General features: G+C 48.8%; 1 protein-coding gene across 1 annotated transcript in view; it reads left to right on the top strand.

Moving 5' to 3' along the window:
• LGMN (legumain) overlaps nt 1–13,229 on the top strand; it is a 34,993-nt gene extending 21,764 nt beyond the window's left edge. Inside the window, exons 4-14 of the mRNA XM_082649275.1 lie at nt 95–176; nt 1,398–1,483; nt 2,658–2,733; nt 3,341–3,403; nt 4,493–4,559; nt 5,397–5,515; nt 5,602–5,691; nt 7,487–7,687; nt 9,533–9,703; nt 12,326–12,393; nt 12,671–13,229. Coding sequence (XP_082505401.1) covers nt 95–176; nt 1,398–1,483; nt 2,658–2,733; nt 3,341–3,403; nt 4,493–4,559; nt 5,397–5,515; nt 5,602–5,691; nt 7,487–7,687; nt 9,533–9,703; nt 12,326–12,393; nt 12,671–12,713 — 1,066 coding nt within the window. The 3' untranslated portion in view covers nt 12,714–13,229. The remainder of the gene's footprint in view (nt 1–94; nt 177–1,397; nt 1,484–2,657; nt 2,734–3,340; nt 3,404–4,492; nt 4,560–5,396; nt 5,516–5,601; nt 5,692–7,486; nt 7,688–9,532; nt 9,704–12,325; nt 12,394–12,670) is intronic.
• The last annotated feature ends 5,081 nt before the right edge of the window (nt 13,230–18,310 follow it).

The raw sequence follows: 18,310 nt of genomic DNA on the forward strand, positions 1-18,310 counted from the left end.
AGTATTTTAAAGCGTAACAGGGGCGTATTCACGAAGACATAAATTTCAGAGATACGTCAAATTGTGTGCTTCACTCGTGTCCTTTGATTTTCAGCAATCCCACCCCAGGAATTGTGATCAACAGGCCCAACGGCTCAGACGTGTACGAGGGGGTTCTAAAGGACTACACGGGCGAGGTGAGGCGCATCACGGGGTCAGAGCCAGCGGGGTCTGCTGTTTCATTTCAGTGATGATTTTTCCCTCTTTCTTATACTTCTGGGATCAGAACCTCATTAGACTGATTTCTGGTTAATGTTTCGTGTTTGTATTAAGATTTGTGCTTGAGGTGTAATTTCTGAGAATTTTGAAAGAACGCAGAGGGAAAAAAAAGGACGTTAGTTGTAGTCTACTGATCCTTAGTTTCTAATCTTGTACTTTAAGCCTCATAATAGATTTCCTTCCATAATACCTGATTTCCTTAGGATATTGCCAGTGATCTGATTATAGATTATCCGTGCCCTTTTCTGAAAATCAATTTTCTCAGCATCAGCCCTAGTACAAAATATATCTCTAAATTTTGTAAGATAGTTTTTCATTAATCATTATAGTATATAACTTCCAGAACATTACATGCCTTCCAGTCGATTGAGGCTGTATACATTGACACGTTTTTAAAAGCACCATTATGACTTCAGCCTCATGGATTTCAGAGTCTCTTTTTCGTCATGTCAGAGGGATCGAAACTAATATTCCTTGTGACAGAGAAAGTCTGAAGTTTAGCAGTTCTTTCAGTTTTATTTTTCTCTTTTAAATTCAAGGACATTTAAATCAGACACATCATACGTGTCGTATAGATGATTCCATTTTTATAAAATTGTTTCTATATAGTTATATAGGGAAACATTTGGAATTTAGGTGGTGGGATTTTTGATGTTTTTTCTTCCTTGTGCTTTTCTGTATTACATTTTTTTAACGATTGCCTATCCATTTTACAAAATCCCCTTTAAGGACGTTGAGTGTCCTTGGGAACTGGCCTTTTAGGAGGCAAGCTGGTTGCAAAGGTCGGCGCTGATGTTTCTGCCGCCCGCTTTGCTGTCTCTCTGAGGCAGCGTGCTCTTCCTCTGCTCTTTGCCCCTACCTACCAACATCTTTGGGTTTCTCCGCATGAACTTTATAACGGTTAAGAAGGAATGGCAGGCTTGCTGAGTTGGCATCAGCCAAAGACAAGATGATACTTGAGACGAGGTCATGCACATGCCCAGGAAACACTGGATCTTTCTTGGTTGCAAAGTGTTTGCCCTTAAACCTTAAGCCTTGGAGGTATGTGGACGGTGGCCTGGGCCCTCTGCGACAGACTCAGCAAACGCACTGATTTGGAGTGACAGCTGCATCTGATTTCAACTCCCCATTCTTTGTAGGATGTCACCCCGCAAAACTTCCTTGCTGTGTTGAGAGGTGATGCAGAGGCAGTGAAGGGCAAAGGATCTGGAAAGGTCTTGAAGAGGTAATGTCTGTTTTATGGCTGTCACACTTTTCTGAATGACGTGGTACTCCAGAACTGAGAATTCAAACAGGCCTTGCTCTTTGTTCCCGGACTATTTACCTGTGAGAGATGGCAGCGTGGGGACCTTTGCCCTGACAGGCTGCACAGACCTGGTGGCTTCTTTTGGCAGCCCATTTCTGTAACGAATTAACCCTGTGATCCAGGGTCCCTGGTTAGTCTTAGTGAAATGTTCCCCGTCACTTAAACCTGCTACGTTTTGTTATCTGTGGATCCTGGTTCTGGTCGGTTCCACTACCAGGGGAACACGCCAAGACAGGCGTGAGACTCTGTGGCCAATCAGGTTGTAGGGCCCCCGCCCCGCCTCCTGCCGACCCTGTGCTCTGATGGCGGGTCAGCCCAGTGGGAGGAGGACATTTGTAAGTTGAGAGCAAACCTCCGTATGGGAGAAAATTCATCCCATTGCTTGCCCTGTTGGCTGTGGGTTAGAGATGTCTTGTTTAGCATCTTTTTATGCAGCATTTTGACGTGATGTCAGGGACCTTAGGAGCATGACTTCAGAGAGTCTCAGGTACTTGGCAAATGGTGCTGTTTCCCTTATGCCCGAGGGGAGGCCTGGGCACAAGTAGCTCGTGTGAGTTAGAGCAGAGGCGGACATCTGCGCGGGATGAAGCAAATTGCCTCCGAGTGAGTTACTGCATCTCTGCAACCTTGAAGCAGGGCCCTCTGAGTGGAAGCCTGGTGAGGGAGTGCAGGTGGGTGTCCCAGGCCGTGTGCAGGCCGAGGGGCCCAGAGAGGCAGTCAGAGCTGCAGGACCGTGCTTGGTGGTGTGTCCTGGCTCCCTTACTTGTTTCGGAGAGATCTGGTGGCACAGAGTGGACGCCCGGGATGAGGCCCTGTTGCCAGAGGCCTTGCTGTCCAGATCACCCTGGGCTGTCTGCCAAGCACCCTCCCGGCCGTGATTGAGATCCTGCAGGCTCTGGGACGCGCCTCGTGGTTCAGAACGGCACCCAGCGGGAGCAGAGGAAACAGGCTGGGCGGCGGGCTCCTGGGCTCCTCCTCCCACCTGGCTGGGAGACTGTAACCTCAGACCTCTCCTGAGTTTTTTGATTGGGGTGGCATTTCAGTCCAGACGGTCCACTTGGACTCTCATGCTCGTGTGCGTGTCTCTTGGCAGTGGCCCCCGGGACCACGTGTTCGTTTACTTCACTGATCACGGAGCCACTGGAATACTGGTGTTTCCTAATGACGATGTGAGTTTTTCTTAATGTTTTAAAGACAAGCTGGGGGGAACTCTCTGGCGGTCCACACTGTCACTGCCGAGGGCCCGGGTTCAATTCCTGGTTGGGGGACCCACAAGCCATGTGGTATGGCCAAAAAAAACAAGCTGGGAGAATGGGAAACAAAACCTCAGTGTTGGCAGGCCACCTGTGATGTGTGTCTCTAACATCCTACAGCGTAGGTTCGTATGTGGCCGCTGAGGGTGAGGTCACATTTCGCAGCTTGCAATCTATCCAGAGGCATCTCTTCTGGCAGGTTTTCCCTGCGTGTCTCCTGACATCACAGCATGAGTCGCTGTCCCTGAACTTGGGTGCAGTGCACTAGACGCAGTCATAGAACACAGTCCCTGAATGCTCCGGACAAAGTGATGAGGAAGCACATCTGCTTCCCCTTTTTATTATGTGATTAAAGCCCTCCATGATGTTCTGGGATAATGCTGTTCAGCACGATTATTTAGAAATCTCTCAGGATTTCTAAATAAGAATTTATAAAGCATCATTAAGACTTGATTAGTGGGTTATCCAGCAAATGTTTTCTCTTGATGTGTTTGGTCTGAATGTCCATATTCTTACCTTTCAGCTTCACGTCAAGGACCTGAATGAGACCATCCATTACATGCACAAACACAAGAAGTACCAAAAGGTAATGTCAGTGCTTGGGGTGGCCTTGGGGGAGGAATGTGAGGGATGCAGTGGAAGCAAAGCCCATGGTTCTTCGACAGGCCTCCTAGCTCTGGATGGGCTGTGGTTTTTGGAAAGGGTGTCCTTTCAATCAGTCTTGACCTCTGGTCTCCCAGGATTAGCTTTTTGTGATTCTACAGCTTCAGCTGTTATATCAGAATCACTGGCGACCTTGTTAAAGTACAGTGTGGGCCCCAGCCCCAGAATTTGGCTCAGTTGTTCTGGGGAGAGGCCTGCGGGTTTGCCTTTCTGAGTTTTCAGGTGATACTGATGCTGCTGGACTAGGGACCACACTTTGAGGACTACTGTTTCTAGGGCTGTCACCAATCTGGGGCAGCTGGGGAGGAAAATACCACCTTCTTATTTTCCCTTTGGCCCTCTCTGGCCCCCGCGCCTTTTTTTTTTTTTTTTTTTTGGTGGTACGCGGGCTTCTCGCTGCTGTGGCCTCTCCCGTTGCGGAGCACAGGCTCCGGACGCGCAGGCTCAGCGGCCATGGCTCACGGGCCCAGCCGCTCCGCGGCATGTGGGATCTTCCCGGACCGGGGCACGAACCCATGTCCCCTGCATCGGCAGGCGGACTCCCAACCACTGCGCCACCAGGGAAGCCCTCTCTGGCCCCTTTTGCACCCCGTGTGGAACCTGTGTAGCTTAGGTGTGTATGTGTTAGTAACGTGTTTTGCTCTTGGAAACTGCTCCCGGCGTTGGATGGCAGGTCAGTTTTCCTTAGCATCACCTATGGTTCCATATTTTTCTGCATTATTTCAGCTAATAGATCATTTTATTCTATTAGTCATGCATAAATTTGGGTCCTTCTGGTTTGTATGACAACAGCTTCTGTAGCCTCTGCTTCTTACAGCAGAGATGTCTCCCAAAAGCAAAAGTGAAAGACTCTTAAGAAACACGTCACCCCAATAAAGATGTTAAAAAAAAAAAAATCTATTTCACCCTTCCAAAAAAGAAACACGTCAAGAGAGTGGGCAAAGTCAAAGTAGCATTTGCGAGAGGGCTGTGCCTGGGTGGGGTGAGTTCACCTGTCTCATTCACCTCCCAGATGGTGTTCTACATTGAAGCCTGCGAGTCTGGGTCCATGATGAGCCACCTGCCCCCCAACATCGATGGTAGGTGGTGGGAACACTGGCCTCTGAGCCGGGCTGGGTGAGCACCTTGCTACATGGTGCAATTGGACATTCTCTGAATCTGCCCATGGGAAGAACCAAGTGTCTTACATAAGCCAGGCCTAGGCCAGCCTAGTGCTTGGAAGTAGGGGGATACCTGTGGGCAGCTCTGAGCTGCTTCTTCTCCTGGAGGATTAGTGGTCAGGGGATGAAGGGATGGAAGCTCTTGATGTGAACTCTGTAGTGCTCTGCCGGGTTCTAATAGGGCTACTTAAGACCAAGATCACAGTCTTTGGACCAGCCTCTGTCCTTTGAGATGCATTGCTTGCTGGCTTTCTGATCTTGGGCAGGTGACTTACCCTCTTGGACCCTCAGATTTACTCATCTGTAAAATGGGGATAAAGATAGTGTCTGTTAGGAGAGTTACATTTTAAGCGATGACATCTGTCCAGCATAGTTCTGAGCCCATGGTAGCTAGGTAGTAAATGGTAGGGATTTCATATGTTCAGTCCATCTAAGTGTTTCTTTAATGAATGTTCACTTTCTGTGGAAATGAAATGAGGTCCATGTCCTTCAAGATTCCAGAGCTACTCAGATCTGTTAGCACTATCTCACAGTGTCTATCAGCTGGCTTCTCTTTTTCCACATTTAGTTTTAGATGAGTTACTGAAACTCAGTGAACAGGGCTGGATACAAGGAGATCTCCCTGCCCTCCCTGAGCTGATCATAGGTGACCTGCTTTGATTGCACTAGGAAAGGAGGAGGAACTCAAGCCTCAAGTGGAATCCGCAGACAGCCGAGAATAAAACACGACTGAAATGTGTCTTTAATTCCTCGTAGTTTATGCAACTACTGCTGCCAACCCCAGGGAGTCGTCCTATGCGTGTTACTACGATGAGGCGAGGTCCACGTTCCTGGGGGACTGGTATAGTGTCAACTGGATGGAAGACTCGGACGTGGTGAGACATCTGGGGGCCGGCTGCTTAGCTGAGGCTTAGCTGTCAGCTGCGATCGTCAAAGGACTCGACTGTTTTCATTTTCGCAGGAGGATCTGACCAAGGAGACCCTCCACAAGCAGTACCAGCTGGTGAAGTCCCACACCAACACCAGCCACGTCATGCAGTATGGAAACAAGGTGAGGAGGGGAGCCTCGCACTTCTGATGACGCCTCAAGTCTCAGGCTGACTCACCGGGGACGTTTCTCTCCCGGTGAAGAAAAACGGGATCCATCCGGGCGAGGAACGGCTGAGGCAGGGCTGGCTCTGCCTCTCATGGCCGCTCCATCCTGGAGATCCCGCCTGTGCTTTGGAATCAGACTTAGGTTCAAACTCACAAAGTGGTGAGACTTTGGGCAACCTACCTGAAACCTCTGTGTTTCCTCCTTGGTCAAAGCCCTAGTGCACAAGGTGATAAGGAGCAAAAAGAAGGGGGTCCGTCACGGGCACCAAGCACACAGTGAGAGTTTACTGAGTCGAAAGCTTCTCCTGTGAGTTCTGTGGCTTTGCCCCATAGAACCCCGCACCCTGAGTCCTCCGGGGTCCAGCCTTCCTGCAGTTGCAGGATGTTATCTTGACCCTTTGGCTATAAATTCGAGACTTTTACCCCCCTACCCCCCACCCCCCCAGCTATGTTCAGAAGGGACCTAGGTGGTAAAATAGGTCAGTCCATCAGGGCTGTCCGGACAGAGGTCATAGCAGGTGGCTGCTGAAGGCTTGGGCCTTAGGTGCCACCCCTGGGGCTAGCCCTCGGGATGTGTGCAGGGCTTCCAGTAGTCTGTACGACCAGACGTCACCCCTCAGGTGGCCTGCCACCAGCTGAGAGCTCGCCAGCTGAGTTCTGTTCCTTTGATGTGAGCATTGGCCTTCTAGAAGACCTTGTGAGCAGTCAGTCCAGCTATTCCCTTCAGCACTTCTCGGGCAGAGTGTCGATTGGAGGGCCCAGGAGCCAACAGGGCAGTCACAGGCCACGAGACGTGCACTCAGGATGCCGTGGGCTTGGCCAGGCTTTTGAGGGGGGGGAGTGGGGAGGTAGAGCAGCGAGAAGGCCAGGGAAAGGTAATTCAGAGGGGGCAGGGTCAAAGGTGGCGCTGCCCCAGCTTTGTCGGGGGACTGGAGGGAGGGAGGGTACCAGCAACAGCTCTTTTGCCCTGAGCTTTCTGTTCTCTTTACAATTTCCTCCGCATTAGCCACGTCTGCCCTTGGTAGAGGAGATATGAAGGATCTTTTCTAAGCATTATGTTTCTATATACGTGTGCGTATGTTTTATTTTTTGTTTTAGAACTGTTTTTAGATTAGCGTCGCTTGGTTTAGGAACATGACTGCTTGTAGCATTTCTTTCCCTCTGAATCGGGATCCAGTCTGCAGTGACCCCTGCAGGCAAACACAGCCAGGCAGTCGGGCCCGTTTGTCAGGCCCTGATGCCAAGTTGGCCCCGCCCCTCGGTGGCTTTAGCTCTGCCCACCTCAGTGGACCCAGACCTCAGCTCTGACCTGGACAGATGCTCTGCACCTTCCTTCTGCTGGTCACTAGGGGCAGGCGGGTGAGCGTGGAGGGGTGAGCACAACCCAGGGTCACCCCTGGCTGAAACGACTCTGGTATGAGCGTGGCGGAACTGGGTAGCGGTTCTGCTGCAGAGGATGCCAGGCAGCTTCGAAGTTCATCATCGGTGGATTTCAGGTGGTCAAATGCATTGCCTCGCCCGCTGCTGAAGACCAAGCGCGTGCTTTCAGGCTGCGATTGTGACCCTTCAGTGGTCCTGAAACCACGTGCGGGGAGCTGTGGACTCCAGGACCCAAGGGACGTTTGGCACTCTGCCCCTCCCACTCAAACTGACTCTCTCTCTCTCTCTCTCTCTCTCTCTCTCTCTCTCCCCCTCCCCCTCTCCCCCTCCCCCCACCCCCTCGCCCGCTCCCTCTCCCCCTCCCTCCCCAGTCCATCTCTGCCATGAAGTTGATGCAGTTTCAGGGTCTGAAACACAAAGCTAGTTCTCCCATCTCCCTGCCCCCAGTCAAACACCTTGACCTCACTCCAAGCCCCGAGGTGCCCCTCACCATCATGAAAAGGAAACTGATGAGCACCAATGACCTGCACGAGTCCAGGCGTCTCGTCAAGAAGATCGACAGGCAGCTGGAGGTAAGTGGTGGCGAAGCTGCGGCTCCCAGCCTTGCCGGGCAGCGTGTGCGAGTCCTGTCTCTGCCTCCTGACCATAAATCCGTGTTGGTGGGAGCCAAGTGACAGAGCTCTGGGGTCACCCTCCTCCTGCCACACTGGGGGTACATGGGAAAGGAAACCAGGCTTTGTACTCGCTGTAAAATGGACATGAGTGAGCAGGGCAGTGGCCAGCTTCATTCTTCATCAGTAAACTGGCCTTGACCTCTTTGGAAGCAGGAAGCAAAGAGAGGGAGCCTGTCTCCTGCCAAGAAGCCACGGCATATGGGTGTTTCCTCTTTTACACCTAGTTGCTTACAAGACATTTTTATTTTGCTGCTTGGTGAGTTAGTAGCTAATCATATTTAAAAACAAAAATCCAGTCCACAAAAAATTTCTGTTGCCTTAGGAAATCATAGTCACGGCCCCAAATTCTTCCTGAAATGCTTGAGCAATCTTTTACAATGACTGGGTTTGTTTTCAGCAGCTCATCAGTTTGTTTGCAACTGGCCAAATTTCTTTTCAAATTCTAGCTGTGTGGCTAGAACCACCAGGCGTGTACTCACGAGATGCTGGGCGAAGACTGTCCATTCAACAAAGCCAGCTGTGTAGACTATCCCGTCATCAGCGCAGCACAGGGATTGATGTGCTGGGATACAGCCTGAATTTTCTAGGAAAGAAAAAAAAAAAATCTGTGTGATCTGTCTTAAAGTCGTATATCTCATAATCCTGACAGCTAGCAATCCTACACGTGGTACATTAACCAGGATGGGGTTTTTGTTGTAGTTGTTGGTACCACAGTTACAACAGTTCTCATATTTCTTTGCTCTCGGACCTCTTTACGCTCTTAAAATTATTGATCCCAAAGAGCTTTTGTTGGTGTGGGTTACAGCAATATTTACTGCGTTAGAAATGAACACTGAGATTTTTAAAATAGTAACTCACTTAGAAATAACAATAAACCCATTTTGTGTTAATATATTTTTTATGAAAAAGAATTATTTTCTAAAATAAAAACAATTTGGGTGAGAAGAGTGGCATCACTACACTTTTGCAAATCTGTTTTCTGCCTGGCGTCATGGAAGACAGCTGGGTCATCGTACCTGGGTCTGCACTCACTGTTGGGCTCTTTTGTTCTGGTTGAAATATGTAAAGAAAATATAACCTTACACAGATACATAGTTGGGAAAGGGAGGACATTATGGAGCCCCCAAGAAGCCTGGGGGACCCCCGTGGTCCTGGACCACATGTTGAGACCCGCTGGTCTGGCGCACCGTGGGCAGGGAGCATTCGGGCATGAATGGAACAAACCCTGGCTGGGGAGCGGGAGGGTCAGGGGACTCGATTGAAAGTTTTGGTTGACATGGAAGCAGCTTTCTCCTTAATGATGCTGGTTTTCATTATCTGGGAAGAAAATGATGTCCACCCTTTGCATCCTTCTGTCTAAGCATCTGATGGTTTCCAGAATGGACAAAGGTGCCTGTGAACACATAGCACTGCTTATGGGACAACAGTCTGCTTTGGAGCACAATTTCTACATGCCCTCCCGCAGCCCCCACTTCCTTAGCCTGGGCCATATCTGCTCTTCGGGTATTCAGATTTAAATGCTTCCATCATGCCCGAAGATCCCTAAAAGGCAAGGTATTCCTGAAGGGTTCTAGCTGTAACGGAAGCCTCGCGTGTGCACCTTTGGCCGCAGAAAGCATCTGTTGGCATCTCTTTCAACATACTGGGGTGGAGGCTCTATGAAAGAAGCATCTAACTGGTCCAGGGTTCCAGGAGAGACTACGTTAAGTAAGATACATTTGGAAAAGATGTGTTTCTTCACAGGTCAGAAATGTCATTGAGAAGTCAGTGCGGAAGATTGTCGCCTTGATCTCAGGGTCCGATGCCGAGGTAGACAGGCTCCTGTCCCAGAGAGCCCCGCTCACGGCGCACGACTGCTACCAGGCAGCCGTGTCGCACTTCCGCACGCACTGCTTCAACTGGCACAACCCCACGGTAAGTCCGGACCCTGGGGCTGCCGGCCTCTGCATCCTGCCTTCCGTGGACCAACTAGCTTGGCCTTCCTCTGCGTCTTAAACCCCAAACCTGAGTTAGTACTGTCCACTGGGAATCACATCAGGTGCATTGCCTTGTAGAAGGTTCCATCTTGTAGAGGAAGCAACAGGCTCATTCAGGGGCCTTTGGTGGGGATGCGAGAGGAGAAAAGTCATCCAAAATCACTGACCCTAAATCTTGGCCCCAGACACTGAACTGTCCCAGTGGCTGGGAGAGCTTACCAGTCATAGACCGTTCAACTGCTATTTCCATTGGCCTTTGAAGGGGACTTCCTTCCCTTCACACTGTGCCGTCCCTGCCAAACCCCACCCCTCCGCCCTGCCCCTCACACCAGCCACACAGGTTTTCTCCCTTCTGGGTCTGTTCCGACCTCTTCCCCAGATTTGTTGTTGAAGCAGGCCCTGGCCCATGGAGGAGAAGAAAGGACCTAGTTTCTGCAGATTGTCGAATGTCAGGGTTGGAAGGTACCTAAAAAGCCTCCTTTCTGGCCAGTACTTACATGATGCTTGGCTCCTTATAGGGGAGGGGTTAGCAAACTGTGGCCCGCAGCCCACAGCCTGTTGGGTTTTTCCCCCCACAGCCTGTTTTTATAAATAAAGTTTTATCAAAACACAGCCACACTCAGTCACATAGCTTTCACCCTGCAGCAGAGTTGAGTAGTTCACGCAGCCTACAAAGCCTCAAATATTTATTGTCTCGCCCTTGACAGAAAAGTTTGCCAAGTCCTGCTTTAGACCCATGCTCTTCGATAACAGTAGTCACTAGCCTCACGTGGCTCCTGAAACTTGAATTTAAATTGATTAAGGATTGACATATACACACTACAATATATAGAATAGGTAACTAAAAGAACCTACTAAATAGCACAGGGAACGCTACTCAATACTCTGTAATGACCTATATGGGAAAAGAATCTGAAAAAGAATGGATATATGTGTATGTGTAACTGACTCACTTTGCTGTACAGCAGAAACTAGCACAACATTATAAAGCAACTCTACTCCAGTAGAAAAAAATTAATTTAAAATAAAGAAATAAATGGATTAAAATGAAACCAAACGTAAAAGTCAGTTCCTTAGCTGCAGTAGCTACATTTCCCGTGTTTAGGAGCCACATGTGGTGAGTGGCTACTGAATTGAGAACGTTATAGAACATTTTCATTGTTGCAGAAAGTCCTCTCTGGGCTGCGACGTGCAGACCATGGTCATCCTCAGATACTTCTGAGGATGGAGTGCTGGGCACTTGGGAGATAGCTCTCCATTATTAAGAGGCTCTTAATTTTATTTTTCATTTATTTAACAAAGCATTCTCTTTATTTAATGACTTTTTAAAATTCCCATTTATTTAACAAATACTTAATCCTCTGGTGTTACATTTTTTGCCTGCTGGAATCACAGAAGGTAAACACCCCCAGTTATTTCCATCTTAGTTGCCACCTGTTTGGCAATCACTTACCATCTGTCTCCCTCACCACTGTGTCCCAGACTAAAAGCCAGGCTGCCAGGGGGAGGTCCGAGCTAACAGAGGGGAGCAGGGCCAGGGGGTTCTCGTCCAGGAGTCCTTACCTGGGCTTGAGGGTGCTGCCAATCCTGGGCACATGTGCATTTTTTTTTTTTTTTACATCTTTATTGGAGTATAATTGCTTTACAATGGTGTGTTAGTTTCTGCTTTATAACAAAGTGAATCAGTTATACATATGTTCCCATATCTCTTCCCTCTTGCGTCTCCCTCCCTCCCACTCTCCCTATCCCACCCCACCAGGTGGTCACAAAGCACCGAGCTGATCTCTCTGTGCTATGTGGCTGCTTCCCACTAGCTATCTACCTTACGTTTGGTAGTGTATATATGTCCATGCCACTCTCTCACTTTGTCACAGCTTCCCCTTCCCCCTCCCTACATCCTCAAGTCCACTCTCTAGTAGGTCTGTGTCTTTATTCCTGTCTTACCCCTAGGTTCTTCATGACATTTTTTTTTCTTAAATTCCATATATATGTGTTAGCATACGGTATTTGTCTTTCTCTTTCTGACTTACTTCACTCTGTATGACAGACTCTAGGTCCATCCACCTCACTACAAATAGCTCAATTTCGTTTCTTTTTATGGCTGAGTAATATTCCATTGTATATAAGTACCACATCTTCTTTATCCATTCATCCGATGATGGACACTTAGGTTGTTTCCATCTCCTGGCTATTGTAAATAGAGCTGCAATGAACATTTTGGTACATGACTCTTGCATTTTTCTTACGAGATGGTCCATAAGTCTCACCAGATAATCTAAAGGTGGGAGGGGATCCCTGACTCAGTAAAGGTTAAGAACCATTGGTGTAATTTTTTTTTTCTTTTTTTTTGGCTGCACCAGGCGGCTTGTGGGATCTTAGCTCCCCAACCAGGGATCGAATCTGGGCCCTCAGCAGTGAAAGTGCGGAGTCCTAACCACTGGACTGCCAGGGAATTCTCAGGAAACACTGGTCTAGTTGCTTTACATATTCCCATGTTAGGAGCTGATCGTGTTATAAAATGATGATGTTTGATTGTGCTTTTTGGTTTGTTTTCCTCTAGTACGAGTACGCTTTGAGACATTTGTACGTGTTGGTCAACCTTTGTGAAAACCCTTATCCGATTGACAGGTAACCCTGCACCTGGCATTTAAAGAGTCGGTGTCCTTCTGAAAGCAGAAGGGCACATGTAGCACTGCTGTCCTCTTCTGCACCTGGGCACTTTGCTTCTACCGGCTTCTGCCGGCTTCTACCTCTCACTGTGGACGAATTCAAAATAGATGCATCCCCAGGGTTGCTGGGTTGGGTGGGTCTGTCATACACGTTCCATGGTGGGTTCTGTTCATCTTCATTTCTTCAGAGTTGACCAGCTTCGGGTTCAACAACTTCTTCTTCCCGTTTCTTACAGAATAAAATTGTCCATGAACAAGGTATGCCTTGGTTACTACTGAAATGCTGTCGACGCTTTTCTGAATGTGAACACGTCCCTTAGAATGTGTGCTGATCAGAGACAGAAGAGCTGGGGCCAGAGGGAGGCTCCCCCCGCGGCTGCAGGCCCTCCCGGGGATGTGATCAGGCCACGCGGGCCGCACTCCAGGCCTCCCCCAGGATGGCTTGCTCACCTTTACCTACTTCCCCAGCTCCTACAGGTCCTGTGTATCCTCTGAAAAACCCACAGATGTGGGAGGCTGAATCTCTGCACTGAGAAAGGTGCAGTTGCTTTTTAAGAGGGTTTTTTGCCCACGCCTTTTACGGAGCGACACGTTCACTGGGGCTTCTGCAGCCAGTGAAACAGCCTTCGAGGAATTTGAAGTCAGAACCTCTTAAGTCTTTACAGTGATTTTATGGAAGAGGGACATAAACCCCAAATGGAAAACTATTTTTAGAAAACAGTATAATTTTTGATTGCTTTTGTATTTTATTTGTCAATGATGGACAAGTCTGAAAAATAAAGATTTATAACTGAACCCGAGTATTAATTTCAGGTCCCCGACTTTGTAGTCTGTGCTCCTGGCCCCTCCTGGTGGGGTCCGCTCCCCATCTGTGTCTTCCAGCCTCCCCTCTCCCACACCGCCACCTGCCACTTTGTTCTCCCTGCTCCCCCGACCGCCTGGACTTTTCAGCCTCCTGTGCCTTTGCTCCTTGCTGTGCCTTGTGCCCTGGAGTGCCTTTCCCTCCATCTGACCATCCTCAAGGTGTATCTGAAAGTGCCCTGTCTTCCTCAGCTTCCTTGTCTCCCACACACAAAAGTCCCCTCTCCTCTGTCCGCCGGCATTTGCGTTTTCCTTGGGGCTTTTCCAGCACTTGTAGGTGTGCCCTTACACCACGCCTGGGGGCTGGGAGGTTATCTAAGCTCCTCCGAGGGCACAGGCTGCCTGCCTTGTCTTTGTTTCCCTTGGCCCAGTGTCCCACACGGGGTGGTACTCACCGTGGGTTTGTGAAAGACATTCAAAAGTAGCACTGACTTCATGTAGTGGAATATTATGCGGCCACGTAAAGGATGAAGCACTGCTACAGCTACAGCACGTAGCCAAGGGAAAGAAGCCAGTCACACGAGACCCCGTATTATACGATTCGACTTGTATCTAATGTCCAGAATAAGCAAATCTACAGAAATAGAAAGTGGATGAGTGATGCCGGGAACCAGCGAGAGAGGGAAATGGGGAAATAGTGACTGCTAATGGGCGTGAGGATTCTTTTGGGGCTGATGAAAATGTTTGGAGACCGATCACGATGATGGTTGTAAAGCTCTGAATGTACTAAATGAAACCCAGTGACTTGTACACATCAAATGGAATTGTGTGGTTTGCTAATTATGTTTCAGTAACGTTCTTTCTAAAAATAAGCCATATACCTAGGTGACTGTTGAAATAGAGAGCAAAGAAAAAAGGAACACTAAAAACCACGACACTTGTGACCACCTGTCTTTATGTAGTGAAACCTGTCTTATTTAGCAGTGGTTGACGCCTTTAAAGTTTGGAGGTATGGACTGGAAGTTGAGATACTGGCAAAGAGGTTATTTATATCTGTGACAGATTCAGGGGTGATACTTTTGTTTCTAATTGGCCCATTTTTTTTTTTTTTTTTAGCGGTACACGGGCCTCTCACTGTCGTGGCCTCTCCCGTTGCGGAGCACAGGCTCCGGACGCGCAGGCTCAGCGGCCATGGCTCACGGGCCCAGCCGCTCCGCGGCATGTGGGATCTTCCTGGACCGGGGCACGAACCCGCATCCCCTGCATCGGCAGGCGGACTCTCAACCACTGCGCCACCAGGGAAGCCCTAATGGGCCCATTTTTAATCAGTTTATGCTTTCTCCATGAGGTTGTCCTAATACATCCAATCACGTGACCAGGATAAAGAACTCATTGTCCTACAGATTTGGGGAAGCTTTAGGGATTGAAGTAACAAGTACAAGAAGCGTAAGGTGTGTGAACATGTATCACTATAGCTCAGGAATGGGCAGCCCTGGGGGCCGGCTGATGTTCAACGAAATGCAAATACTGACAAGTAGAATATTTAAAAGGAGTCTCTTAAAAGGCCTCAATGTTCAGGTGGTAAAAGTTCTGTTCTATTTTCTAGAACTGTTAACTACTTTGTGACCGTGCTTCTCTCTTATTATTTGTCCTCCCTGTAGAAGAAAAATATACTTAACTATTTAACAAGTGCAGTAACTTGAATGTTCATGGTTCCAAAGGTTAAAAGCAGCTTGTTCATTTCTCAAATAAATGACAGTTTCATAAGTAAGTCACACTGCCTCTTCTTTCTCCTCATGTGGTTCATAGGCCCCCAGCAGATGTGGCTCTCCATCCCTCGTATTAAGCCATTTTCTATTAGATTTCTGATGAGGGTGACCTTTCTATGTGGATCACAACTAGGACCAGCATTTTTTCCCTAGTTATATCCAAAATGTACAGACATGTTCTGTCACAAGAGGTACATAGTACAGAAACTTGCGGAGTAAAACGTGGCCAACGCTTCTCTTCCCCAGAAATCCCAAATGTCAGTTTGTATTCATCATGAGAATGCCCTTTCTACATATTTACATAGCTATATACAAATAATACTTTTTTGCCTTTTTATTATAAAATAAAAACAGATATAGAAAACCATACAAAACAAGTGTAATGCTTAGTGAATTGTAAGATGAACAGCCTTGTGACTACCACCCAAGAGATAGAACTTTACCAGATGTACTCGTCAAGATTCTCCTGAGAAATAGAACCAGTTGGATGTGTATACATATACAGAGAGACATTTACCTGAAGGAATCAGCTCACATGATTGTGGAGACCTGGTAAGTCCAAAATTGCAAGCTGGAGACCCAGGGGAGGAGTTGCGGTCTAGGCCAAAGGCCACCTGCTAGCAGAATCCCTTCGTGCTCAGGGAAGGTCAGTCTTTGCTCTCCTAAGGCCTTCAGCTGATTGGATGGGGCCCACCCACATTGTGGAGGGTCATCTGCTTTGCTCAGTGTCTACTCACTTAAATGTTAACATCATCCAAAGTCCACAACATTCAGAATAATATTTGACGAAATAAGCACTGTGGCCTAGTCAAACGGACACATAGAATCAACGATCACACCGGCCGCCCTGGAAGCCCGTGCTTGTGCTCCATCCCAGTCACAGAACACCCCAGCCAACCCCCCACAAAGAGTAACCACTCTCCCTGTGTTCTTTGTGGTTTTATCACAAGTGTGTATCCCTAGACACTCGTCTTAGTCTTCATTCTGCAGGTTTCCTCATCCTTTTCCTTCCAATTTCCGTTGAAGAGTCCAGGCTGCGCATCGGTAGAGTTTCTCAGTCTGGACTTTGCTGATGGCACATTCAGGCTGCTGTTCAGCATGTTTCTCTGACGTCCAGCTCTCTTACGGATCAGCAGCAGGATCCGGACGACTTACACGTGTCTGATGGGTTTCAATCCATTGTGCTTCTGTACTGAAGCTCAAATTGTTCATTTTCGGCTGATGGAATCTTAAAGGTGGGCTCCCAAGCCCTTTTGACATGACCCTAGGAAACCTCCATAGCTTCCTTCGTATCTGGTGTATCAAGATGTTTCATTCTACATTTCCTGTCCCAAAGCTGAGATCAGCTATTTCTCCAGGAAAAGCTCGTTTCTTTTCATGAGACATAGTCTTTCAAGGCAACAGTTGGACTGCTAGGAGTGCTCACTGCTCCTGCCTCCAGGCTGGCCCCCTCCAGTTCTGTTCTACATGGGTGGAGAATGTCCAGACTCCCTGTGCTGCCAGACAGGGCTATTCAAGGGCCTGGCCAGCTGCCCCTCATCCGCACCTTCCTCTACTCTTTGCTTCAGGCTTTATGTACAAGCGATCTGGGAATGGCTGGTGACCCTGCATACACACACTCCTACTTCATTTTTCTGTGATTTTTCACTTTCTCTCACCTTCCTTGTCAGAAACTGTCAAGAGCCAGAGATTTTACCCCACTTGCGCGTTAACGAGGTCACCTGCCACAGTTTCACAGGTGCTGGCAGGAGACTCCTGGGGCCCTGACGAGGGACTTCGTTACCCCTGGCAACCGGGCGCACGCGCTTCATATCTGCTTCGACCCCCCTTGCCTGCCAAGTGCCCTGAGGGGAATGTGGAGGTGGGGCCTGGTAGAAGCTATGCACACAGTGGGTCTGGATCAGGCTGAGGAAGAAGGGCTGTGAGCAGACCTGTCCCACTTTTACCCTGCGGGGAGACACTCCCTTCCAAAGCGAGAGACATTATTTTATCATCTTGGTCAGGAAAAAAAAAAATCTGCCCTCTTCCCAGGAGGGAGAAATTCTCTTTATCCTCCAAGACTAGTCAAATACTCTTAAGAAGATGGTCTTGGGCTTCCCTGGTGGCGCAGTAGTTAAGAATCCGCCTGCCAATGCAGGAGACACGGGTTCGAGCCCTGGTCCGGGAAGATCCCACGTGCCGCGGAGCAACTAAGCCCGTGTGCCACAACTACTGAGCCTGTGTGCCACAATTACAGAGCCCGTGCACCTAGAGCCCTTGCTCCGTGACAAGAGAAGCCACTGCGATGAAAAGTCTGTGCACCACAACGAAGACTAGCCCCCGCTCGCCGCAACTAGAGAAAAAGCCCACGCGCAGCAAGAGACCCAATGCAGCCAAAAATAAATAAATAAGTAAATTTTAAACATTTTAAAAAAAAAGAAAGAAAGAAGATAGTCTGGAATAAAAGCTGTCAATGAGTCTTCACCAGACATGCAAGAGATCCATGGAGAATTCCAGCAATCTTCGGGGTTTCTTCAATTCCCTTCTGCTTTTGGCCAACCCTTTAACCTTCAAGACCGAGCTCAGGCAGCCCTGTCTGCAGGGAAGCCCTCTGCTTCCTCCAGGCGGGTTACATGCCCTCCCCTCCCTCAGGACCCCATCACATCCCATGCTGACTGTTGTCACCACACTGCTCACATTAAACAGAAAATATGTGCATGGCTCAGTAACCCCCAGGCTTGAGTTCACCTGGACTCCCCATAGATCATTTAATGCCATCATATGGAAAAGGTGTCCCTTTCTCTGGGTGGACACAGTCCTGTGCCAGGGTGACAAGTGGAGCCCAGACTGGATTTCAACCCCACTTGTCCCCTCAGCCGTGTAGCCTTGGCCGTGAACAACTTCCCTGCCCTCATGTGCTAGCTCTGAATTTATTTCCCTTTTCTGAAAGATCTAAGGCTTCGCTTGCCCCAACCCGGGAGCTTGTCTGATCCCTGCGACAAGCCCGGGAGATCAGGGCATGAGCATTCTTAAGAATGGGGACACTGAGGCACAAAGATGCAGCTGGCCTGGAGCCCAGGTCTCCTGACTACGAGTGGAGGTTCTTCCCACCTTCCAGCTGAGCAGTTTCTCCGACTTTGAAGCCAGATTTCAGAGTTCCCTTTTGGTGGAGGGCTGCGTCAGCAGCAAAGAGGTTTCCTGGAGGGCATTCCTGGGAAACCGCTGTCTTCCAGCAAACGGCTGACAGCTAGGGAAGAGGAAGAGCCGCAGCCGCTGTGAATCAGCGCTTTTCTCCCGAAGCCCTGCCCCACCTGACCTTCCTGCGAA

The sequence above is a fragment of the Grampus griseus genome, assembly GCF_964374135.1.
Source record: "Grampus griseus genome assembly, chromosome: 2".
Lineage (NCBI taxonomy): Eukaryota > Metazoa > Chordata > Mammalia > Artiodactyla > Delphinidae > Grampus > Grampus griseus.